The sequence below is a fragment of the Macaca thibetana genome, chromosome 9 (assembly GCF_024542745.1).
Source record: "Macaca thibetana thibetana isolate TM-01 chromosome 9, ASM2454274v1, whole genome shotgun sequence".
NCBI lineage: Eukaryota > Metazoa > Chordata > Mammalia > Primates > Cercopithecidae > Macaca > Macaca thibetana.
The window spans coordinates 91,937,162-91,964,210 of record NC_065586.1 but is presented as its reverse complement, the minus strand read 5'-3'; the positions used below and the strand labels follow the sequence as shown (position 1 = coordinate 91,964,210).

At 37.5% G+C, this 27,049-nt stretch overlaps 1 protein-coding gene across 1 annotated transcript in view; it reads right to left on the bottom strand.

Moving 5' to 3' along the window:
* CC2D2B (coiled-coil and C2 domain containing 2B) overlaps window positions 1-27,049 on the bottom strand; it is a 344,324-nt gene that overhangs the window by 61,924 nt on the left and 255,351 nt on the right. Inside the window, 6 exon segments of the mRNA XM_050802958.1 lie at window positions 3,125-3,302; window positions 5,692-5,804; window positions 5,997-6,096; window positions 10,007-10,147; window positions 16,775-16,872; window positions 22,497-22,706. Of these exon segments, the coding sequence (XP_050658915.1) occupies window positions 3,125-3,302; window positions 5,692-5,804; window positions 5,997-6,096; window positions 10,007-10,147; window positions 16,775-16,872; window positions 22,497-22,706 (840 nt within the window).

The following is a 27,049-nucleotide window of genomic DNA, read 5'->3' as shown; positions in this document are numbered from 1 at the left end:
TTTTTAAAATACCAGAATATAAAATAAGTATTGCTCTATAGCATTTCATCCACATGATTATGAGAAAAGCGGCCAGTCATGTCCTTGAAAGTGTAATGCCTTTTACTGACTTCATAGAAAATGAATTGAATATAATGGATTATGAATACAGTTCTGAGAATACATATATGAGGTACATATAACATAATATCATAGTAACTTAATTTTGTGTAGCACTTTAAAATTTTTGATTTCATGTAAATCTGATAAAAATTATAGGAAATAAATATTCTCATTTTATAAGTGAGGAAATGGAAGCTCTATATGAAAATATGTTTGTTATTATTATAAGTGGCTGAGACTCAGGTTGAATTGCTTAGGAAAAAGGTAGTCATTGGTCATGAAATTCAAGGATGAGTTAAACAAGCTATGGGAGCGGGCAGGCAGGAGAAGCTCCAGAAGAAAGGAAAAGGGGGTGCTGAGTAGACAGTCCCATAGAGGTTCACTGAGCATGAAACCCAGGTTTTCTAATTCTATATGGTGTGTTTTTTACTACAATTCCATGTAACTTCACTGCCATAACTATAGGCTAAACTTTTTTCTTTTCTTTTTCTTTTTGTTTTTTTCTTTTTGAGATGGAGTCTTGCTCTGTTGCCCAGGCTGGAGTGCAGTGGCACAATCTTGGCTCACTGCAACACCTGCCTCCCAGGTTCAAGCGATTCTCCTGCCTCAGCCTCCTGAGTAGCTGGGATTACGGGCGCCCACCACCACGACTGGCGAATTTTTGTATTTTTAGTAGAGACGGGGTTTCATCATTTTGGCCAGGCTGAACTCGAACTCCTGACCTCAGGTGATCCGCCTGCCTTGGCCTCCCAAAATGCTAGGACTACAGGCGGGAGCCACCGCGCCCAGCCTAAGCAAACTTTTTTCAATAAAAAAATCGTATTTTGCCCTATACTGTGTTGTCAGTGCTTGGGAAAACAGTGATATGTGCTCTAAGAAGGAAATCAGAGGGGAAAATTGCTCATTGAAAGATAAGAAAGAATGTGCCAATCAATGTGATGACTTATTAGCCAATAAAGCAAAGAAAAAGGAAAGTCAAAGAGGCACATATTTTTTCTGGTTATCTGGTTTTACTTCCTTGTAAGAGAGAATTTAAGACAACACACTGGTCCCTTTGACAAAGGCATCCCTACTGCAGAAAGGTTTGTAGGAGTTGTAGCTCTGTGAAATAAGTTTAATTATAAATTAGTAAATTGGCTAACTTTCAGAGAACATGAACTGATATATTCAATTGTTGAGTTGGCATTTACACTTCAGCCTTGTGAATTTGCTTAGGGTATGTAGGATGCATTCTCAGTGGACTGTCAAACCCAGGTTCTTGGACTACAAGGCTGGAGGCCAACCCCTGCACAGCAAGGTAAGTGTACTGAGGTAGAGAATTTTATCAGTTGAGGGTTCCCAGGAGCCAGTCTTGTCCCCTGATGACAACTGTCAACACCATGATGCACATGAGATTGAGCATCTTAAAAGTGGTAAGAATGAAAAAATGGGCATTTTTAAATGGTGCAGCTAACATGTACAAAAGCTAAGAGGTAGGAAATTACAAGCACGTGTGGGAAAAGACAAGCAGCTCAGTTTGGCTGAAGTGATGAATGAATAAAGAGTAGTAGTAAGAAATGAATTAAAGGCAGGCGTGTTGGTTCATGCCTGCAATTCCAGCACTTTGGGAGGCTGAGGCAGACAGATCACTTGAGGTCAGGAGTTCAAGACTAGCCTGGCCAACATGGTGAAACCCCGTTTAGTATTTTTGTACTAAAAATACAAAAATTAGCTGGGCGTGGTAGCAAGCATCTGTATCCCAGCTACTTGGGAGGCTGAGGAAGGAGAATTGCTTGAACCCAGGAGGTGGAGGTTGTGGTGGCTGGGATCAGGCCACTGCACTCTAGCCTGGGCAACAGGGCGAGACTTCATCTGAGGAAAAAAAAAAAAAAAGAATTAAAAAAGTAGGTTAAAGTCTGTTAGGCTAGGTCATATTGATTTATTTTGGAATTTTTGCATTTGCTAATGGTGAATTTATCTCTAACTAGATTCCTCTCCCTCCCTGCTTCTTAGTTTGTTAGGGTCACATGCTAAGTGATAGGATGATAAAGGACTCAAAATACACATTTACCTATTTGGGGAGGCAGATTTTAAACTTCAAGTGATTGGATTATTATATCACAATTTACTTTGGGACAACAGTAGGAAAGTATAGTTCTTGTTTGTTTTTGTTTTGTTTTGTTTTTTTGTATTAGGAATGCAGTGTGGAAAGTCGGCATATTTTTAATGTAGGAATTTCAACAGAGGGACATTGTAAGATGGTGGAAACCTGAATACATGAATAATGAATAGAACATCTATCAGGGAGAGAGCAAAATTATTCTCGGCATTATAAAAATAATTTTGATTTATATTTGTGACTACAATTATCTCCCTACTCCTCAAGCGCCTCCCTTCCTACACACAAATCTTTATTCCCTCCTAACTTTTTTTTCTAGTCTAGCTTCAAGTTTAACCCCATTATTGCCACCGGGACTTCTTGTCTAGACTCCTTTACTGTCTCTCATTTTTCTCCATCATCCTATTTTCTTCTTCCATTAGTGTGGGGGTTCTTACAGTGGGATCTTTGCACAGAGACTGGGGATCTTTTGTATGTATATTCTTTCATCTGATTCTTAGAGGGACCTAAAAATCCAAAAAAAAGAGGAAGAACAAATACAGCAAGAGACTGAAGCCACCAAGTCAGGGATGTGGAAGTTCATATTATAGAAATCATTCAACACTTAAAATAGCTATGATACTCATAATACTTTAAACAGCACTTTTCCACCTCATTGCAAATGAATAGTAGTGCTGCACATCCAGGGGTGCAGAAATTTTAGCAGGAGAGGAGTATTTGGAACACTACAAATCAAATAACTTTGTACTTACAGTATAAGAGACTGGTGGTGAATTATACATTTATAAATATCATCTACACATAAAGATCAGTCCATCTCTTAACATCAAAGAAATTACTGATCACATATAACTGTAGCTGACAAAAAATTTTAAATTATGTATGGCATAAAATAAGATACGAAAGTAAATGACAATGGCATACCTCCAAGCAAATCACTTCAGGCCAATATATTAACTGAATATTGAAAATTTGCTGAAACATGACTTTAAAATCAAACTGTAGGGGAGATACTGAAGTACAAGAAACCTGTTTATTGTTGTAAAATATTTTTATTAAGTATTTGAGCTTCTGAATTCTGGCTCTTCTTTTTTGTTCATCCCTAAAAATTAAATAAACCTTTAAATCACCCTTAGAAAGTACAATAAACATAACATATTGTTCTTTCAAAATGTATATTAGCATGTTAAACAGAAGATAATTTCAGAGGACAAATGTTATCTTTACATCAAATAACACTTGTCTACATGTGGATAAAAATTTCTTCTTCCCAGTCAAATGTTTTTAACGAAAGAGATGTACCCAAAATATGCATTCAAAACTAGAAGAACTAAAATCAAGGTGCTATAAATCATTCAGCTATTATTTCACTAAATTACAGTTTAAAGAGACTAAACCACGTATCTACCACATGTCTTATGAGAGGAAAAAACTGAGGGGCTTGGGAATGGCGAGGGGAGGTTGAATCAAGAATTTAAAAATATTTTCTAACTTTAAAAAGACACACACATAGACTACATACACAAACACACAACCCTCCACACACCATGTTGTCAATAACTTCAAAGATGTGGCTCTACGGCAACAGGCTTGCTGTGTTCTCTTAAAGGTCTCTGTAAATCATCTTAGGCTGTGTACCCCTTTTCTCCAGGACAGTGGGGAAGCCACACTATCTCTGAACCCAAAGATCAAAGGAGCAAGCCAGGTTATTTCCCTGGGGAAAACACTTGTTGAGGCATAAGTTGATCCCTTGACTGATATAAAACTCCTAGAGTCTTTCATTCATTCTTTAATTCAGTCAACCAACATTTATTGAATATCTTCCTAGCTGCAAGAGAACTCACCTAATGATGTTTAAGACTTGATCCTCTTTTTCAGAAGGGAGAAGGCTGGGTGGAAGATAAACCCTAAGTTGAAACATAAAATCCCCTTCTGCTCCCCGGTCTAATCACCCTATGGGCCCAGTATGTCTCTACCCTATTACCTGTCCATCTCTGTAACCTTCTCAAAGAGTTAGAGGACAAAAGATTACTTATTCTTATCTCCCTGTTGGCCTCTTTTGACCATATTCCCAATTACCTTTCAAGAAATATCTAAGTAAAAGCTACCCTTTCTGTTGCCCTCTAAAAGTAGTTTTAACAATGAGTTCATGAATTGATTATAAAAATTTGTTGATTCAGGGTTATAATTATCTTCAGGAAATCTTGCCTTTCTCTTCACCTGTAAACTCTTTTTAATTCCTCTCTAATCTCTCTATTCTTTTCACGTCTATCCTCTATATCGACATATTATTCTTTTCTGGAGAATGAGTTTTTATTCAATTGGATATTTTAAATAGATGACGGCAATGCTATCTTCAGATGGCAATGGCTTTGCAAAGATATAAAACACCATACATCCTTTTGCCTTGACTTCCACTAAGTTTTAGTCTAGGTTTTCCAGCACAAATATCTTATTCCTCCTCTTTCTTCTCTCTCACTCCAACTTTCATTTTATGGCTCCTGTATTCTTACCCTTATTTAGATAGTCCTTTTATATGAGTGTCCTACATAACAAAATATCTCAGGCCCTTTTTGGAAGGAGGTGCAGAACAAATAAAGGATTTCTTCACTGCTGCACTTCTCTGGTCAGAAAGTGGGTGGTGATAATTGTGACTTTGTGTCTGCTGCTCTTTTGGTTGTTAATGTAATCATCCATTCATTCATTTAATAAATGTAAACATTTATTGAGTACCCAGTATATTCCAACACTGCTAAATGATGCACATTCCCAATACTCAAAGATGGACTGGTACCAAGTGTGCCATGGGATAGAGATGTTGAAAACTTAGACCTAGTACTCTAAGTTGCCATATCCTCTTTAAGGGAGATGGGATCCATAGGCCTAGTAGATGGAGAAATGTGGTTACCTACGATGTCCGTTTTTGCATACTGTTCTAGGCAAAGAGAGAAAACATTATAGCTCAAGGAAGAAATCACAACTGGGAAGTAAAGAAGTTTGTAATGTCAAAGAAGAAAATTGTTTAGGGGGCCTGGCCCTCTTGATGTGAAATAGTTTTTATGAGAGCCAGAGTTCCTTTAACAAGCAAAGGCAATGGTGTATTACTTTTTACAGTGGCTTTATATCTTTTTATACCCGAACAAAAATTATTACCATAGCAAAAACCAAAACAAAACAAAACAAAAAACCCCCCACAAATTATCAATATATGAAGCCTAGCAGTGAAGACACCACAGTTTCTATAGAACACCAAACTGGTTTAAGTCCCACCTCAGTCATGTATTAGATGTGTGAACCTGGGCAATTTAACTTCCCATAAGCTACATTCCTGCTTTAAGATAAGGATAATATGGAACTCTATAGAGCTATGGTGACAATTAAATGTGAAAATGTGTTTTTAAAAACTTAGAGTGCCTGGCATATGGCACTCACTCAAGAAATCCCACTTTATTATTAAAAACAATCCAATTAATAGACAATTTAATGCTTACAATGAACACTTGGATAAGCTTGTTAATTCTGCAGTGAAAGAAAGTTGTGGCCTCAAGGTAATTGGCTTTATTCTTTCAATTTCTGTTTCATCTGAAGCTAGATATGAGAGGCTCTAGAAATAAAAAAATAAATATATAATTTATCATGTATATCCCTTGTGTAGGACATTTATTCTTAAAATTCATTTATTTCATGTATTTGTCATTTTGTTGGATAACTGTTAGAAATACCAAGATTTCATATTCTATCAAAAAATAAAATATTACAACTACTTGAGTTTAATGTTATTTTGCAATATAAATACCTCCTGTTTTTTCCCATTAAGTTCTTTTCCTTCATTTTTCTTCTCAGTTTCAGACATTTCTGAGATTTGCTCTTGTTCATCACATTTATTCATTTTTATCCTAATTAATAATAAACAGAATTATTGAAAGCAGAAATAATGGAGGTATTTGAGAGTTGTTTCAGTTTTTGCCAAAACACACACACACACACACACACACACACGCATACACACAAAACCAATCTCTTACAAGTAATTTTACATTCTAAGGAAATTACCAATTTGATAAATATTAAAAAAAACTTTATAAGCTTGTTCTCAGCTTCCAGAGATTTCTCCTTTCTCAGTACATTTACCATTAGTGTTTACAGCCCTTTCTAAGGGCATCAAGAACCTTTCCTCTGGTGAGAATAAGTAACAGGGGAATGGGGAGATAAAAATTAAAGGACACATACCCTGTTTCCTCTCATTTTTCTTTCTCTCATATTTTTGAAGCTGTGAGAACCCGAGCAGGTATAAGGGCAGGTGATCATGGTGATATTAAATGGTAAGTCATAGTTGGTGTTTGTGCATAAACAGTAAACAGTTCATGGCATTAGCACTATTGCCACCGCTGCTGCTACTATTACTACTACTAGCTAATCCTTATAGAGTACTTACTAAGTATGTGCCAGGCAATAGTGTAAGTACTTTACATGTATTGACTGATTTAATTATCACAACCCTATGAAGTACTATTATTCCTCTTTTATTAGTAGTTCGATAAAATCTCAGTTATCAGAGCAGTGTCAGAAAATTATTGATCTAGGAGTCAAGTTTTTCTGGTAGTGTAAAAGTTTATTGTTTTCAGTATAAGTTGGTTTTCCATTTTAATCATTCAAGAAGGAAATCCTTTGGTAAAAGGATTATATGCTCTGTTGGGAATGTAAAATGGTGCAGCTGTTTTGGAAAACAGTCTGGCAGTTCCTCAAAAATGTTAACTACAGAGTTACCATGACCCAGCAATTCCACTCATATACCCAAAAGAAATAAAAGCCTATGTCTGCACACATGAGGAGTGACCACTAATGGGAAGATGATTTCTTTGGGGGTGACTAAAGCATCCTAAGATTACATTGCGGTGATGGTTGCATAATTCTGGGAATTTATTAAAAACAATTGAACTGGAGACTTTGAATGGGTGAACCATATGGTATGTGAATTATATCTCAGTAGAGCTGTTTAAAAGCTATTATATGCTTTTTGCCTTCTGAAATAGAATACAGGTGACTAAGTGCAGATATTATCTATATGGTAGCATCCTGGGCTGAAAACCCAGCCTCATTAATGGCACTACAGAATCTGGGCAAGTTACTTAAGAACTCTATGCCTCACTTTTCTCATCTGAAAATTAGGTTGTTGTGAGGATTAAATGCACTAATTTAAGTAAAGTGCTCAACCCAGGACTTGGAGTAAAACAAACACTTAATAAATGTTATTATTTTCTTTGGTTTCAGGGCAATCAATATGACATCAATTAACTTGCTGTTCTTTAATACCAATGGCTTTTAACCTTTGTTACACATTAAAATCACCAGGGAAGCATTTTAAAACTCATGATATCCAGACCATACCCCATACTAATTAAATTAGAACAGTTGTTTTAGAACTTCCTAAGTGATTTCAATCTATAATAATTTAGGGAATAAGTGTTACGAGTAACTTAGACAATGGGTGTTATACCCAGATTTTCTTCTGAGGGAAACTATTGAGGCAGGGTCTATAGCTTCCTCCTTTCTATTCTGAGCCAAATGACTCTGGGAAATGATGAAGGTCCTGATGCTATTTTATCAAATGTTGTTGCATTTCCTGCTTGCATAGCTTGCATTTTCTTTCTCATTTTAAAAGTTTCTTTGGCAGTTATCTGAATCTTCTCCAGGTAGCCAGTGCCAAACAGAGAACATGAGTGAAGACAATATAAGAAATCTGGGTTCTCTGTGTTATTTGCCAGTGCTGTGGTTTGGGTTCAGGGGCAGAAGACAATACAATCTATCACCTATAGCGACTGACACATCCAGTCTCTCTAAGCTGAATGCAGTGTTGCTAACATTTAACAAGGAGAGTTTGCCACCTGCACGAGAAGACAGGGCTATTTCTTCAACTTTCTGCTACCTCATTTCTGCCCCTGTAACTTTCTAAAACTTGCTCTAGCTGAGATTATCAATAATCTCCATGTCAGGAAATCCAATGAACATTTTTAGTAGTGAACTTAACTGATAATAACTGCTAACCACTTCCTCCTACTTAAAATACTCCCGCTTCCTTGCCTCTGGGGCAAAATACTCTATAACGGGCGCTTCTCTGTCCTTCCTCTAGTTTCTCCTCCTCTACCAAGCTATTCAAACCAATTTCTCAAGATTCAGTGCTTGGGGTCTCTCCTCATCTTATTCTCTGCCTTCTCCCTAGGCAGTTTCATACACACTCATATCTTCAATTATGATTATTTACTATGCCACAGACCATGGACCTAGCTGCCCACTCAATTGCTTTATTTAGAGATATCTCAAAGGCACATCAACTTCAACATGCCCCAAACCAAATACATGATGAAATGATAACCTGAGCTCAGTGTCTAGGTATGACGCCTTCTTATCATGAGTACTATCTCTCCAGGAAGCCTAGCTACAAGTTTATTCAGTTAGGGCTCACAAGGACCAGGTGTGTTGTGAGGTCAACAGTGGTAAAGTTGGCCAGGAAACAGTTCCGAGAAACATCTTCAAACAGATAGCTTCTCTAATTGATCAGAATGATACTTTTAACTGCTTAAGCTAAATGCCCCAATTTAGGGTTGCTGGGGCTAGCCCAGCTGGGGCCAACCTGGTGAATGACAGTGTGGTATTTAGCTGAGAGGCAGTCTGGAGAGACGAATTCAAGCCAACGTCAGCTGGAAAAGTTGAATGTCAGGAAGAACAAATGCGAAGGGCCTCAGGTGGGACTGGAGTTCAGAATAGTGGCAACAAGAGTTAGTGTTGAGCAGGCAATATGGGTCCAAAGACATTGTTTTGGGTAACCCTATGACATCTGTGTCTCCTCTTTGTTGCTCAGGATTCATGATGCATGGGTGTGTCAGGTTGGTTTAAAGGATTAGAAGCAAGTCATTACATTTACATTAATTTAGGAGTCTAAGATAAAGTTCAATGCTGGATTTAGGATTAGAAACTGTCCAAAGCACTTTTGTTTAAAAAAAAAAAAAAAAAAAACACTGCAGCAGGAAAAAAAAAATCAACAAAATAAACATTTTTCTTATTTGCCTGAAATTGTACTAACTTTTTATTCTTTTGAAAACCAAAAGACCCAGGACAATGGATTGTGGGGAGAAAATTAGTTATTTCCCTGTGAGTTCACAAACAGCTTAAGTGTTTGGGTTTGAATTGAAATTATTTCCTCCATCAGACATGGTTTTATGATTTTATCAAATTATCTAAAATGTGTTTCACCTAAAGTATGATTGCTGGCTCCACATTCATCTTTAAAAGAATGTGCCAAACTGTTTCCAAAGTGGCTGTACCATTTTGCATTCCCATCAGCAATGAATCAGTTTCCATTGCTCAGCATCCTTTCCAGCATTTGTTAATGTCTTGTCTTTTCTTTCCTTTAGTTTTGGATTTTAGCCATCGTAATAGGTGTGTAGCACTGTTTAATTGTGGTTTTAATTTGCATTTCTCTATTGACATGACAATAGAGAATGACATGACAATGTTGAGCATCTTTTCATGTGTTCATTTCCCATTCATATACATTCTTGAGTGAAGTGTCTGTTCAAATTCTTTCCCCATGTTTAATTGGGTTTTCTTAAGTTGTAAGAATTCCACTTTATATATTCAATATATATGTGCATATATATATGTTTATATATTTAAGATACAAATTCTTTGTTGACTAAGTGGAATAGTTTCCTAGCTTCTGGATGTCTTCCTAGTCACTGTGAATTCCTACTTATTCATGAGCAGTTCCTCAGGAGACCAATAAGAGCAAATAGAGCAGCCACTTACCTCTGAACCTGTAACTTTATTGGGGTGCTTGTAAACCCTTGTCGCTGTCGAAGAGATTTAATCTGTTTCCAAGTTCGTAATATACTGCGTAGTAGGGAGAGGTCCTTTCCCCTTTCTAAGTCATACATCTGTTTTGTATTACTACAACAAAAATAGCAGAGCAAAAATTTGTCAGTGGATTAGAACTAAAAGCCTTCAAAGGTGGCATGGAAGAATGTATTGCAATAACTCTTTTGAACTCCCTCCCCACCTTACTTTTTTCATTTTATACACACCTGAACCCCATGTTACTATATTTTATGTTACCCACTGCAATTCCATTAGAAATTCGTTCCTTTATGACTTAATGGCTTTTCACTATTCAAAAGTGCCCTGCTAAAATGCAAATGCTCCTGAGAAAACAAATAGCCTAGCTAGAACTCTACGATATTTTTTTTTCTTTTTTGAGACAGAGTCTCACTCTGTTGCCCAGGCTGGAGTGCTATGGTGCGATCTCAGCTCACTGCAACCTCTGTCTCCTGGGTTCAAGCAATTCTCCTGCCTCAGCCTCCCAAGTAGCTGGGACTACAGGCATGTGCCACCATGCCTGGCTAATTTTTATATTTTAGTAGAGATGGGGTTTTACCATGTTGGGCAGGCTGGTCTCAAACTTCTGACCTCAAGTGATCTGCCTTTGGCCTCCTAAAGCACTGGGGTTATAAGCGTGAGCCAATGAGCCCTGCCAGAACTCTACAAGATTCTGAAGTACCAAAGAGAGAAGAGCAATAGTGGAAGAAAGGAGCAATAAAAGAAAGGGAGTGGAAAGCCCCTATGTTTTGATAATTGTGCTTGCTGTCTATTCAGGATTTAGTTAATTTCTGGTTGGCACTTCATTATTTACAAAAAAGAAGATGCAAATCAGCTGGTGCATGTCCCTTCCAATACATGCTCCCACAACTTTTATTTTGCCACCTAAGTTCTAGTTGGATGGTTCCAAAGCCACTGGTGAGGTATTGGCTTAGATTAAGGATGCCAAAATCTCAAGAGGTCTCGATGGGAAAGGATGGTGGTAGCCTAGTACCATAGAGTTTGAGTCACACTAAGAAAGTGCTGGGGAGGGATTCTTATTTAGTTAAAGTGCATGAAGATAGAAAATATGCATTTCAAGGCCAAGCATGGTGGTACATGCCTATAATCTCAGCATTTTAGAGGCCAAGGTGGGGTGGATCACTTGAGCCCAGAAGTTCAAGACCAGCCTGGGCAACATGGTGAAACTCTGTCTCTACTAAAGTTATGAAAATTAGCCGGGCATGATGGTGCACACTTGTAGTCCCAGCTACTCAGGAGACTGAGGTGGGAGGACCACTTGAGCCTAGAAGGTTGAGACTGCAGTGAGCCGTGATTGCGCCACTGCACTCCAGGCCAGGCAACAGATGAAGACCTTGTCTCAAAAAAAAGAAAATATATATTTCATAACTCAGTTTATATCACTTCCTCAGTACAGCTTTGCTTGAAAACCCCCACAACAAAATTAAATTTTCTTATATCCCTTCATGCTTTTCCTTTTAAATATTCATCACACTTGTAATAAGTCATTCAATGTCTGCTTCCCCATGTGATATCAAGGTTCAGAGTACTTCAGGATAACAGGTGTTTATTGTAAATGTTACCAACATTTTTTGTAAGCCTCCAGTTACCAACATTTTTTTGTAAGCTTCCATTACCTCCCAGTCCACTCACGTAGCTGAAGTGTGAAACAAGAATACTTAAAGGAGTGTGGTCATTCTGAGTGAGTGCCATAAGAAGTGTGATATAGGGCCGGGCGCGGTGGCTCAAGCCTGTAATCCCAGCACTTTGGGAGGCCGAGACGGGCGGATCACGAGGTCAGGAGATCGAGACCATCCTGGCGAACACGGTGAAACCCCGTCTCTACTAAAAAAATACAAAAAACTAGCCGGGCGAGGTGGCGGGCGCCTGTAATCCCAGCTACAAGGGAGGCTGAGGCAGGAGAATGGCGTAAACCCGGGAGGCAGAGCTTGCAGTGAGCTGAGATCCGGCCACAGCACTCCAGCCTGGGCGACAGAGCAAGACTCCGTCTCAAAAAAAAAAAAACAAAAAAAAAAGAAGTGTGATATAGTAGAAAGGATAGCAAGATACTTGGAGTCGACAAACCCAGTGTTAACTGTGGTTCTCCAACTTACTTAAGAAAACTGCTTAAGTGTTCTGAGTCTTCATATGCTCAATTTTTCTTCAACCTCTTGACACCTATTTGAATGAAGTACCTCTAAACTGAAAGCAATGGATCAAATTATTAATTAGAAAAAAATAAATACACTATTCTCCATGTATTTCCAGATTTCCTGGAAATTGTATAATGTATTTATTACACTTTTTTCAGGTTAACAATTAGAACACTGCTTCAAATTTAAAGGTACTTTGCCTGATAGGCTAATAATCATATTTTTAGAATATTGAAGTAACATACTGTTTTAAAAAAGTTTCTTCTATGTTTCATAACTTTGCAAACACATTATATTAGTATGTTAAATTACGCTAATTAACATATTGTATTAGTATGTTAAGTTACACTAATTAATTTCTAATGTTAAACCATCCTTGCATTCCTTGGATTATTCCAATTTGGAATAATCCAAATTTGGTTATAATGTATTATTTGATAAAATTTTGTTTAGTATTTTAGTATCTATGTTCATGAATGAAATTCAGTTGCAATATTTTTATACGGTTGCCAGGTTTTAATTTCAAGGATATGATAACCTCATTAAACGAGCTGAAAATGTAGATTATTTTTCTTTCATTTGAAAGAGTTTGTGAAGAAGAGTACTTGTCTTTAAATAAGAGGATGTGAAACTTTTTTGTGCATCAGAATCACCTGGAGGGCTGGCTAAACACAGATTGCCAGGCCCTACCTGTAGAGTTTCCAATTCAGTGGTCTGTGGTAGACTGGATGATGTGCATTTCTAACAAATTCCCAGGTGAAGGTGATGATTCTGGTCTGGGGACCATACTTTGAGACCCACTGCTTTAAATGTTCTAGAAAGTACTCTAGTCATCTGAGCCTTGAGTTTCCTTTGCAGAAAGGTTTCAAATTGATTTCTTTAACAATTATTGAATTACTTAAGGTTTTTCTTTTCTTCCTTGTCTTTCACTTCTTGAATATGTTTGATTAGCTGTATTCTGTGTAGATTTGTCTTTTCCATACAAATGTTTACATTCTTTAGCATAAAGTTATTTAAAATATACAGCATCCATAGTAATGTTCCCTTTCTTTTCCTGACATTGTATATTTGTGCTGTTTCACTTTTTCCACTTGATCAGCTTTCCCAGAGTTTATCAATTTTTATCCAACATTTGAGTGTATTGATTTTCTCTATTATAGTTTTATTGTTAATTTCTGTTTATCTCTTTGTTATTTCATTTCTCTTACCCTTTATCTTCATTTCTTTTCTTTTTCTCTATTTTCTCCTTTTGAATCTCCTCCAATGAATATGTTGGTCCACTTAATGGTGTTCCACAAGTCTCTTAGGCTCTGTTTGTGTTTCTTCATTTTTTTTTTCTTTCTGTTGCTCAGATTCAATGATTTACATTGTCCTATCTTCAAGATCACTAATTCTTTCTTCTGCCTGCTGTAATCTGCCTTTGAATCTTTCTAGTGACTTTTTCATTTCAATTATACTTTTCAGCTTCATTCTCTTTTTCAGTTTTCTATCTCTTTATTGTTACTTCCTTTTTGTTTATATGTGGTTTGTTTGTTTATTTATTTATTTACTGAGACAGAGTCTCACTCTGTTGCCCAGGCTGGAGTGCAGTGGCACAATCTCAGCTCACTGCAAGCTCTGCCTCCCAGGTTCAAGCAATTCTCCTGCCTCAGCCTCCAGAGTAGCTGGGACTACAGGTGCACACCATGACACTTGGCTAATTTTTGTATTTTTAGTACAGATGTGGTTTCACCATGTTAGCTAGGCTAGTCTTGCACTCCTGGCCTCAAGCAATCTGCCTACCTCAGCCTCTCAAAGTGCTGGGATTACAGGCTTGGAGCCACCGCATCTGGCCTATTTTGTTTATGCATGGTTTAACATACAGTTTTCTTGACTTTCTTGACATCTTTCTTTAGTTCTTTGCACATCTTTAAGACAGTTGTTTTAAAGTTTTTATCTGGTAGATCTGCCGTCGAGTAGGTCTTTATCTAGTAGGTTTTTTTTTTTTTTTTTGGCACAGTTTCTGTTGATTTATTCTTTTCCTTTGAGTTGGCCATACTTTCCTGTTTCTTTGTACACCTTTGTGTTTTTCTGTTGTTGAAAACTGGATATTTGAATCTAATAATGTGGTAACTCTAGAAATCACATTGTCCTCCTTTCCCAGGGCTTGCTGTTTTTTGTTATTGTTATTTTTTTAAAAAATCATGGCCTGGTGTGGTGGCTCACACCTGTAATCCCAGGACTTTGGGAGACCGGGGCAGGCGGATCACCTGATGTCAGGAGTTCAAGACCAGCCTGGCCAACATGGTGAACCCCCATCTCTACTGAAAATACAAAAATTAGCCAGGCGTGGTGGCATGCGCCTGTAGTCCCAGCTACTTGGGAGGCTGAGGCAGGAGAATCGCTTGAAGCAGAGGTCACAGTGAGCCAAGATCGTGCCAGTGCACTCTTGCCTGGGTGACAGAGCAAGACTCTGTCTCCAAAACAAACAAACAAACAAAAACATCATTGTCAGCTGTCTCTGTGCCCAGGATCAGGCTGAGGTATAAACATAAGGTCCTCTCAGGTCTTTTCTGAGTCGATGCCTTTCCCTGTGCATGTGTGGTCACTTTCTAATTTTCCCTGTATATGCAGTTGCTTTTAAATGTCATAGTCTTTAATATCTGGATCCCAAAAGAGGAAAAAGAAACAATGAACGGGTGCGGAAGGGGCACCAGCTTTTTAAATCCCCTGGAAGTCACTTTATCCAGAGATAGAGGGGCTTGCAACAATGGGGAAAAGTACAACAATAATGGTCCCCCTCTCATTGCACCTCTGTGATTAGAAGTAAGCAGTGATCAGAGCACATGTTCCCAATATTTGTAGGATAAGGTCCTTTTTGCTTACCTTGGGCTCCTGAAAAATGTGTGTGGGTTACTCCAGGAACATGTGCACAGCTGCCTGCCATGGGGCTGAGGGGCAGGGGTGGGGAGATAGCTGCTACTGTGCTAACAGCTGACATTCACCAAAATTAACCCCAATTTACCACCCAAGCCTTCCTCTGGATGCTGCAAGCCTTCAATACACTCCAGCGTTCCAAAATATAGGCTTTTCATATCCATGAGTTCTGCATCTACAGATTAACCAATCTCAGATTTAAAACATTTTTTAAAAAGCCAATAACAATAACAATACAAGAGTAAAAAATAATGTGAAAAAACAAATACAGTAGAACAACTATGTACATAGCATTTACATTGTAGTGGGTATTATAAGTAATCTAGAAATGATTTAAAGTATATGAGAGGATGTGCATAGGTTATATGCAAATACTATGTCGTTTTATACAAGGGACTTGAACATCCATGAATTTTGGTGTCTGTAGGAGGTTCTGGAACCAATCCCTTGCAGATACTGAGGGACAACTGTAGTTACATCAGACAGGTTCTCTGCTAGTACAACTGCTGTCTAGGTGGGGAGATGAATTCCTAGTGCTGCTGCTTCTTCTATCTTCCTAGAAATTCCTTCCATTGAATTTTTTTAATTTTCACTTTATGTTTTTCAATTCTATAAATTCTCTTTGGTTCTTCTTATATAAAAATAGCTCAAGAAGTACTCAGTAATTTACTCTATCTTGTTTGTAGATCATATTTTCAAGCTTGTCTTTTATTTTTAAATCATATTTTAAAAAGTTCTATTATTTTCTATATTTGATCATTCTATTTTCTTAAGCTTTTGCTTTGTATGAGCCTTCTATTATTTCTTCTGGCTCTTATTCATGCTGTCTTTGTGCGTGTGTGATAGAAGAGGTTGTAAACTGTAAGCTCATGTTCCTTAAAGTGTTATATCTTTGAATAATCTCTGAGCTAGGATTAAAACTGTGGTCTTTCAGGAAAAATATGTATTTGCTTTGCCAGTTGTTTGGTGCCAATGCCAATCTGGGACTATTTTAAGTTAAATTCTAAATCTGAGATAGATTTTAGGCTAAATAAGTTGTATAAATTCATGTCAGAAATCTGAATGAAGGCTGTCTTCTGATTACGAATACCTTCCAGTGAATTTTCCTGCTCTTAGAGATTCTGTGACACATGAATATGTTTTGTCTTGGAATTACTTTTCCAGTTATTTCACACTTTCATAACTTCGCTTTCCAGTCTATATGCCAATGGCTCCCAACTTGTAGACCATGCTTTTTACAGGGGTCCTTAAATCCACTACTTGTAAAATAGTGTCTTTAGACTCTGAAATAATAACATATCTGGCACATGTGTAAATGTGCACCAATTATCAAATATACACTAACACTTCAGATCAATATAATCCAAGTCAATTTCAAAGTACTCATGAACTTATAGTTCTTCAACTTTTTAAAAAAAATCAATGGATGTTAAAACTAGAATTACTTTCACATGGCACCCCTGTGAAATATTTTTACACAAACGTGGGTCTTAAAAAAGATTGAAACCATTTCTGTAATTGCCTAAAAAGTAGGGATTGTGTACTTTTCTTTATCTTCCATAGCAAGTGCAGTACTTTGTCTAAAGAAGTTACCTAATGAATGCTTGATGAACATGAATGGTTCAAAACCTACCTTATTTGCCAATAATAATCTTGTAAAGATTTTCTCGTCAGCTGGTTTATTTCTGAATTTTCATTTGACAATTCAGTAGCATCTGTCAGTGCTTTCAGCTATAACAACAAAAAAAGAGCTCTTTGGTATATTTTATCCGCCTGTTACCATTACTCCAGCTCACCTATAGGTCAAGGTGTATGCAGCAGCAGAACAAATGTATAACTTTGTGTGTATTATTGGCTTATCTTCCACAACACATTTTATATAAGCACCTTGGGGAGGCACTGAGAAGAGCCTCAATATCTATGTAGGCAATAAACATCAATTTAGTATCTAATAACATCTAGTATCTTGAACATTACTAGACAATCAATTCATCAATTGATATAAAGAAATGTCATTAGATCAAGAAGGAATATTGAGCACAGGTACCAATCTTATCTTTCACCTAAAATCCCATAGTTACAGAAAAAACATATGTCTGTCTTTATCCACATCCATTGCCCTCATCACATCCATATCTATATAAATATATTGATAACTGTCTTTACAGATAAGTACATAATGTAGGAAAACAAGAAGAATAAAATCAAGAGAACAAGATATACTACAGAAGGTATAAAACAGAGTAACATCCATAGAGCAATAGAATAGGAGGAAACTAGGCCCTAAAACACATAAAGGAGAAGTCTGTCACAGGTAGGGGTAATTTGTGGGAACTTCTAGACTAGAGTCAATTGATATAAACTTTTACTGCAAGACATACGAGAAGACCTAAACATAGGAAAGCAAACTATATTCCTGGAAGAGGAAACTCAATTTTTATGAGGATCAAATTTCTTTCAAAATTAATGTAACACTACAACACAATCACAATAAAGATGGTAACAGGATTTTAAAAATAGAAAGTGACAAGCTAATTCTAAGGTTCATATGGAAGATAAAATCTATGGGGTATCCAAAAACATTCTAGAAAAGAACAACAATGAGGAGGTACTTGTGCTATGACATATAATTTAATAATTAAATATGGTAATGAAACAGTATGGAACTAGACCATACTAGTCCTCAAGCAAACCTATATGTTAATAAATATGTGCAGCTGGTATAGGATAAAGTTAGTATTTTAAATCAATAGGGAAATAAATGATGGTATTTGGATATTAGGCTGATCTTTTGGGAGAAAGAGTGGAGTTGGAGCCCAGTCTCACCTGAGACACAGATATAAACTCTAGATAGAAAAGGCTGGAAATTATATACACACATGCCCTTTGACACACACACACACACACACATATACTCACACATCCATATGTATACACATATACAAACGCATATATAATATACACCACAAGGATATATAAAAGGAAGTCTTTATAATTTTGGTCTGTCAGACACTATTCATTGCCCTTAAAGGATCATTTTTCTTGGTTGGCAGAACACCAATTTTGTTCAATTGCTCAACCATTTTCCATGTGTTTTTGAGGTAAACTGATTAGTGCAGCTATTTGCAGCAATTTCATTCTTGCCAATGAACAGTTTAGGCATGATCATGTGAAATAATTCTAGTCAATGAGATATTAGGGGAAATCTGCTGCAGGACAAGAGAGAGATTGGAGAAGGCTCTCAACGTGAGACACTACACTGCATATTATCTATCTGACCAGCACGCCTTGAACTGGAGCAGCCACTTGGTTAGCTTCCATGAGTGGGGCCAACCCCAAGTCGACTTGCTGAAGATGAAGAGAAGGACAGAAAAGGCTAGGGTTGTTGATAACATTGTCAAGACACCAAATTAACCAAACCGAGAGCTGCCCTAACTTGGACAATATGAGGTAATGCCTTTCCTTATTGTCTGAAATAACTGAGATGAAGTTTTCCTTGAATTGCAACCAAAAATAGGCTAATTGATAAACTTGGGCTAGAGAAGGTCTTAGGAAGCTTAGGAAGCAAACAAAAAAAATCTAAAATTCACAAGGGAAAAGATTAACAGATTTGACCTCGTAAAAATGTAAAATGCTTACCAAGTTCACTGGCTCATGCCTGTAATTCCGAAAACTCAGGAAGCTGAGGTAGGAGAATTGCTTGAGGCCAAGATTTCAAGGCCAGCCTGGCAACATAGAAAGACCTCGTTTCTAAAAAAATTTTTTTAAATGACCTGGTTGTTGTGGCATGTACCTGTAGTCCCAGCTAGGGAGGCTGAGTGAGAGCATCACTTGAGCCCAGGAGTTAAGAGGCGGAAGTGAGTTATAATTGCACTCTGGGTGACAGAGTGAGACCTTTCTCAAAAATAATTTTTTTAAATTTAAAATGTTTGCTGAAATATATAATAAAGTTTAAATCAAGTAACAGAATAGGACAAAAATATATAAAACATATTTAAAAGATATACTTCTTTTATGGACTTACATCTAGAAAAAATATATATATATTATTATTACTATTTTTTTATTTTTTAGTTTTTTGAGACAGAGTCTCACTCTGTCACCCAGGCTGGAGTGCAGTTGCACCATCTCGGCTCACTGCAAGCTCCACCTCCCGGGTTCACGCCATTCTCCTGTCTCAACCTCCCGAGTAGCTGGGACTACAGGCACCCGCCACCACACCAGGCTAATTTTTTATATTTTTAGTAGAGACGGGGTTTCACCGTGTTAGCCAGGATGGTCTCAATCTCCTGACCTCATGATCCACCTGCTTCAGCCTCCCAAAGTGCTGGGATTACAGGTGTGAGCCACCGTGCCCGGCCTATATATTATTTTTTAACTCGTGAATTAATTAAAGATGAAGCTAGAAAATAATACTGAATATTGGTGAAGTCTCTGGGAAGTGGACTCTGTCCTGCCTTGCCAGTGGAAATTCAAATTGGAAAAACATTTGGAAAAGGCATTTTATCACTTTCTAACAAAGTTTAAACTGCATATACCCTTAACTTTGACCAGGCAACTTCACTTCTATGGGTCTATCCTATAGAAGTTTTCATAGATGTGCTCAAATATATAGGTACAAGGATATTCACTGCTTCATTATTAATCATAAAGAAATGACCTAAGTGCCATTGAATGGGAGTGATTAAATATGTTAAATATATTGAAATAAACCTATATTATGGACATATATATATAATAGTGATACATATAAAGTTCCAAGATAGAGTATTAATTTCAGAAAACCAGCTGGGCATGGTGGTGCACACCTGTAGTCTCACCTACTTGGGAGGCTGAGGTGGGAGGATTGCTTGAGCCCAGGAGTTTGAGTCCAGCCTGGGCAACGTAACAAGATGCTGTATCTAAAAAAAACCAAGTTGCCAAATAATACATATGGTAAGATCCAATTTATGTTAAAAACAATCATGGCATACATACATATAGAAATACAGGGAGAAGAGAACTTTAAGGATGTACTTAAAGAGCTAAAGGATGTCCAAACTATGAGGTGTGGAATGAATTAGGGCTTTCACATCTTGACACTTCTACAATTAATCTTTTCCAGTGTGAATGTATTCCTGTATTATTTGTACAATTTTTTAAGGCTAGAGGGAAAAAGAGCAGAAGTCTGCATAGCTGAGCATCCTTTCTACTCTCTCATACTATCAGCAACATCCCTCTTTGTTCTTTAAGTGGAATTCATACTCATATAAAGGAGCATATTTCAGTTTAAGAATTTTTTGGATGCCAATGACTCTTCCACTACTCTGAATTGGTTTGAAAACACTGGGAACAGGCAAAGCTGTACATTTCACACCCAGTGTCTAAATTATCCATGTGTAAGAAATTAATCTTTTGGTGGGAGGCCGACGGACACGCTCTGCACCACGTGGCCTTTTCTTCTCTTCCCCACTGCTCTTTTCCACCTTAGAAGAGAAGATTATGCACACTTCCAACCACATTTCTCTTTTTACAATTTACTGGGAGGTAGAGAAAATATTTATATTCATATAAGAGAATAAATTGAAAACAAGTAAAAATCTGCTAAGAAATTACATTTGGCTCCTAATACAATAATAATACTGAAACATATTGCAAATAATAACCCCAAAAGTTTTTATTTTATGCACAGAGCTATGCATATACATGAAAAATAAACCTAGAGTCCATATATACTTTAATAGATGGTACTCTAATAAACTACAATTGATATTGTTAGATAAGACTTTAAAGATTCTATAATATTATTGGAAAAAATTCTGTAAAGCAGAAATCTGTAGATCAAATCACTTTTTAAATGACCTGCATTTTAATCTGAGTTGTTTCCTTCATTCATTTAAAAAATGGCCATATTTTACTAAAAGTTAGAATATCCAATATTGATTTTAGGAAATATTCTGATATTGCTAATGCATGGTGTTCATCTATTAAGTTCTCCCACACAGTTGCTCTATCAAATCAAATAGATTAACTCCTGGCTGGGCATGGTGTCTCAGACCTGTAATCCTAACATTTAAGGAGTCCGAGGCAGGCAAATCACTTGAGCCCAGGAGTTCAAGAGCAGCCTGGGCAACATGGCAAAAGCCTGTCTCTATGAAAGAGAAAAAAACTTTAGCCAGGTGTGGTGGTGCACACCTGTAGTTCCAGCTACTCAGGAGTCTGAAGTGGGAGGACAGCTTGAGCCTGGGAGGTTGAGGCTGCAGTGAACCATGATTGAGCCACTGCATTGCAGCCTGAATGAGACCTTATCTCAAAAAAAAAAAAAAAAAAAAAAAAAGGATTAAGTCCTGTGGGTTTTAAACTTGTATTTTAAAAAGCAGATATTGGCCGAGTGTGGTGGCTCATACCTGTAATCTCAGCAATTTGGGAGGCCAAGGCAGGCAGATCACCTGAGGTCAGAAGTTCGAGACCAGCCTGGCCAACATGGCAAAACCCCATCTCTACTAAAAACACAAAAATTAGCCATGCATGTGGTGGGCACCTGTAGTCCCAGCTACTCGGGAGGCTGAGGCAAGAGAATCGCTTGAACTCGGGAGGCAGAGGTTGCAGGGAGCCAAGATCACACCACCGCACTCTAGCCTGGGTGACAGAGCAAGACTCCGTCTCAAAAATAAAAATAAAAAAGCAGATATTTATGAAGGTTCATAATTAGTTCATGTCCAGTTTATTGAAATGGCTTTGTGGCTCCATCGGGATTGAATGTTTCATTAAATATCTTATGAGTATTTGATTTCAAATGTATTCATTAGTTGAATGAGACATACTATCAAAATACCTTTCCCAAGAGAACACTAGTCAACAAAATGCTCATATATCAGAAACCTAGCAGAGAGTTTAAATGAGGCACAAGTTTGTAAAAGTAATCAGCGGGTACTCCTTCTATTTCTCTTCAGACTTCATATAACCCTCATGATGTCATGAGATGACTACTTGGATTAATCAGCTTCGGACAAAGACTCTTCAGATTTGTTACGAGATTCAAGATTTCTAATATTTTAATTAAAATACTTTATTACAAGACTTAAAAAAGCCACATGGCTCTTTTCAGTAACAATCATTTCAAATACTCTTCTTGAGCTATAGGACCAAGAATACCATTGATTAGTAAACCATTTGTGGTAAATAAATATGCCATTGGATATATTTAAAGCTTTCTCCCCAGTCAGTCAATTCCTACAGTTTCTTTTCAGAGAAACTGAAATTGAACCACTGTTCTACTTAAATATTTAGAAAATGTTCTGATAATTTGCTCTGGACAAGGAATTTTTTCTCTTTCAATATTAAATGTTTAGCTTTATAATGAAAGCCATTCTCACCTTCTCATAAAGCAGCTGAGATACATTCTGTTGCTGCCTGTCCTGAAAACATTCATATAGTTGGAGAAGCCTAGCACATAATACTTGTTCTTGATTGAAGAGATGATGATGGCTGAATTGCAAACCCACAATGTTGAGGTCTAATTGGTATATTTCCCTTGGACCTTCCATTTTGTTCATAAATGAACTTCCCAGGTCATATTTTATTGCCTTATAAAGAAAAATAAGTGCACGATGTTAATTTGATTCAGTTTCTTTTGAAATTATAAGAAACTTTTCCTTATAAAAGTAACATTTCAATTGAAGGAAAATCAAGAGATATAGAAAAACAAAAAACAATAATTTGATTCTTTTTCCTTAAATTGATTATGACTCTTAATTTCATCAAATATATTTATATTACAGCATTTTAATCATCTTGCTATTAACTATTGTCATCTATCTCACCATTGTGTGCTGGTGGAGTGGAAGTTGGACTTTCAAGTTATAAAACCAAAAATAATTTCCTATGGAAACACTATGACAAATGGTGTATAAAACCGTGGGCCAGAGTTAAAAGAGAATTACTTATTAAAACATTGTTTATAAATGCATACACTGGTGATCCTCTGGGAAATTATCTTCAGGAGACTGGGCCCTCTAAGCAATTCCTATAAGAAAAGCACCTGTTTTTGTACATGAGATTGTCTCCATTTGGATACCAGATTGTCCTTAAATTTCTGAAGTCCATAGGCCTTAGATCATATGGAATATGATTCATCTGTTTCAGTCCATCTTTTTTTTGAGACAAGTCTCACTCTGTCACCAGGCTGGAATGTAGCGTGCAGTGGTGCGATCTCGGCTCACTGCAACCTCCACCTCCTGGGTTCCAGTGATTCTCCTGCCTCAGCCTCCCAAGTAGCTGGGACTACAGGCGCATGCCACCACACCCAGCTAATGTTTGTGTTTTTAGTAGAGATGGTGTTTCACCACGTTGGCCAGGATGGTCTTGATCTCCTGACCTCGTGATCCACCCGCCTTGGCCTCCCAAAGTGCTGGGATTACAAGTGTGAGCCACCACACCTGACCACCCTTTTTTTTTTTTTTTTTTTTTTTTTTGTACAAGCAAGTTTATTAAGAAAGTAAAGGAATAGGCTGAGTGTGGTGGCTGACACTTGTGTAATCCCAGCACTTTGGGAGGCTGAGGCAGGTGGATCACCTGAGGTCAGGAGTTCAAGACCAGCCCGGCCAACACGGCAAAACCCTGTCTCTACTAAAACTACAAAAATTAGCCGGACGTGGTGGTGGGTGCCTGTAATCCCAGCTACTCGGGAGGCTGAGGCAGGAGAATCGCTAGAACCTGGGAGGTGGAGGTTGCAGTGAGCCAAGATCGCACCATTGTACTCTAGCCTGGGCGACAGCGCGAGGCTCTGTCTCAAAAAAAAAAATATATATATATATATAAAATATATATATATAAAATATATATACATAAAATATAAATAATATAAAATATATATAAAAAATATATATATAAAATATATATAATATATATATAAAATATATATAATATATATATATTTAGTCCACTATTTTGAATTTATATACATGTTTGAATATGCATGTGCTCAATATCATTGGTTTTCAGTAATGCAATTTACAAGGGTTAGTGAGTTACTTAGCATATGCAGCTTGATTCATCAATGCCTAGCCACTCCTGATAAAAGCCATGAATGCATCAACCCAAATAGGAGCACACTGAGCCCACTCTCTGGATAAGTCTGGTGTAATATGGTGTAATATGCTCTTCAGTCTGTGCTATTGCTATTACACCTAATGTTGTCTCACCCCTAACCTGGTGTGGCAGACCCAATGCTCCTCAAGGACTGAAAGCCATCTGTACGGTGCCCAAATCTCTGCGTCCTTACTTTTTCCTGAGTTAGAAACCTTTGCTTCTTCCTTACTGGGTTTCAGGGAGGCAGACAAACAGCAATAAAGCTTGTTTATGGTTGGTAAGTCTCTTCTCTATGTAAGAGCCAACCCATAAAAGGGGAAACCTGCTCTTGATTTCACCTGAGAGATTTAGGCAATAGGTAATAAGTTGGTAAATTGGCCATTAAACAGGAAAGAAAACACCAAGGAAAAATCATTTTCAGTTTAAAACAACTAAATTGTAAATGAACTTCTGAAAATTAAAGTTCCTAAGCTAGAGAATCCTGTCTTGTTAAGCAGATCCAGCACTGGTTGAATAACTGTGTTGCTCAGTTGCTTTGGGTTTCTAATGGAGTGACACAAGCCTCTGCCCTTGGTCCTGGCCTCTTCAGCACCTGCTGACTACAGTACTAAGAAGCTACAGGAGGGTAAATGAGGTGGTGGAATATCTAGCAACAACCAAAGAAGGCAATTTAGACTGGAGAGCAAAAACTAAAGGTGGAAGTGACTGTAGGCTTCAAACATTTGAGGAGCTGTCACATAGATGAAGTACTTTATGTGTTCCCTATGGCCAAACAAGGTCAAATAAGTAGAAGTGACCTGGAGACAGACTTTAACAACAGAAAACAAAGAACAGTTAGAATTGTCCGCTGGGTGCGGTGGCTCACGCCTGTAATCCTAGCACTTAGGGAGGCTGGACGGGCAGATCTTCTGAGGTCAAGAGTTCGAGACCAGCCTGGCCAACATGGCGAAACCCCATCTCTACTAAAAGTACAAAAATTAGCCAGGTGTGGTGGTGCACACCTGTAATCCCAGCTACTCAGGAGGCTGAGGCAGGAGAATCACTCGAACCTGGGAGGTGGAGGTTGCAGTGAGCTGAGACTATGCCATTGCACTCCAGCCTGGGCAAAAAGAGTGAAACTCCGTCAAAAAAAAAAAGTCCAACATTAGAATGAATTCTTTTGGGAGGTAGCAAACTCCCTGACACATTGGTTAAAAGCAGCCCTTGACTAAGTGGGTTAAGTAGGCTTCTAGAACTAGGTAAGTGTGTTATACCAAAAGCATAAAGCTTTAAGCAGCAATGAATCAAAGGCTACATAAAAGTACAAAAACATCCAAGCTGGTTGACATACATAAAATCTACATAAATATATAAAAAGAGTGCTAGAAATGGGAGCAGAGGGAAGGTCATTGTCAAATAGTCAGATGAAACTAATCAGCAAATAGCAGGCAAATAGGGTACCTGGGATAGTAGAGGTACAACAAGCTGTTAAAGTACCTGGCAGAGGCAGCAGCAAAGACAGGACTCTGATATGCATACAACTGTTATATCTACCTTGGTTGCCCTTATATTTATTCTGGAGAGAGACCGTAGATCAGCTTTTCCTTCAAGGCTGGCTGGGCAACACGAAAAATGTGAAGAAGATAGAAGAGAAAGGCAGGTAGAGGCATTTGTCTGACACAAAATCTAGAACATGATCTGTTAAGGATGCTACTGTCTTTGTCAATTTGTTCTGCTATAACAGAGTACCTGAGACTAGGTAAATTATAAAGAACAGAAATGTATCTCTCAGTTCTGGAGGCTGGGAAGTCCAAGAGTAAGACACTGCATCTCATGTCCAGTGTGGAACTTTTAGCTGTGTCTGCTGGAAGGGAAGAATGCTGTGTCCTCACCTGGCAGATGGTGGAAGGGCAAAAGCCCCTTTATAAGGGCACCTAATCCCATTGACAATGGTGGAGGTGCCTTAGTTGGCCTAATCACCTCTTATAGGTCTTACCCCTTAATGCTATCACAGTGAAAAAATCTGAATTTTAGAGGAGACACATTCAAATCCCAGCAGCTGCAAGAATGAATTTTAAAACTCAATTTAGACAGTTAGTGAGATGGCCTTTACATTTTTTCCAAATTATAGCAGTCCATGAAATATTGTAATTGTGCTTGGATGAAGCTAGAACAGATGCACTAAAAGAAAGTTACTTGTTCAGCCCAGTGGTTTCCAACTTGGGATTCTAGATTATTACAAAGGTTAACCTGAATGGTGGTTAATATTTCTCCAATAATTGTAAATTATGCATTTACTTTTTATGATGCATTTGTTCATTTATTTATTCATTCAACAAATTGTTATTGTTTCAAAGGCCTCTCTCCTAAAAGCAATGATCCCAGATAATTACACCAAAATATCTCTGCTATATCCAGAGCAAAATCTAGATAAAATGCATTGTCACTATTAAGTCTAGAAATTATGCCACATAATATCAAATAATAAGACAAATAGCAGGGCTTTTCCCTCCTCTTTTATTCTTTTATGTTTTTATATTTTCATGGTGATAGATTCTTTTATAGTAAACCAACTGGGAAAATACATGAAGACATTGTAATGTTTGGTATGGTGGTGCCATTTATAAAATCTTGACAACTGTGTTCCACTATGAATTAGGATGGGGCAGAGATATTGCTAGTCTCTCATGGTATGATAAGCACCTTGTAGGAAATAACATTTTCTAAGATTACGCCAGTGAACTTCTGCCAGTCTTTATCTTCTAAATTATATTAGGACCCTAAAAGCATAGAGCACTGAGGTGATGAGTTCTATTACAAATAACACAAGCATTCATTCAATGCTAGGCCTTTGGGTAGG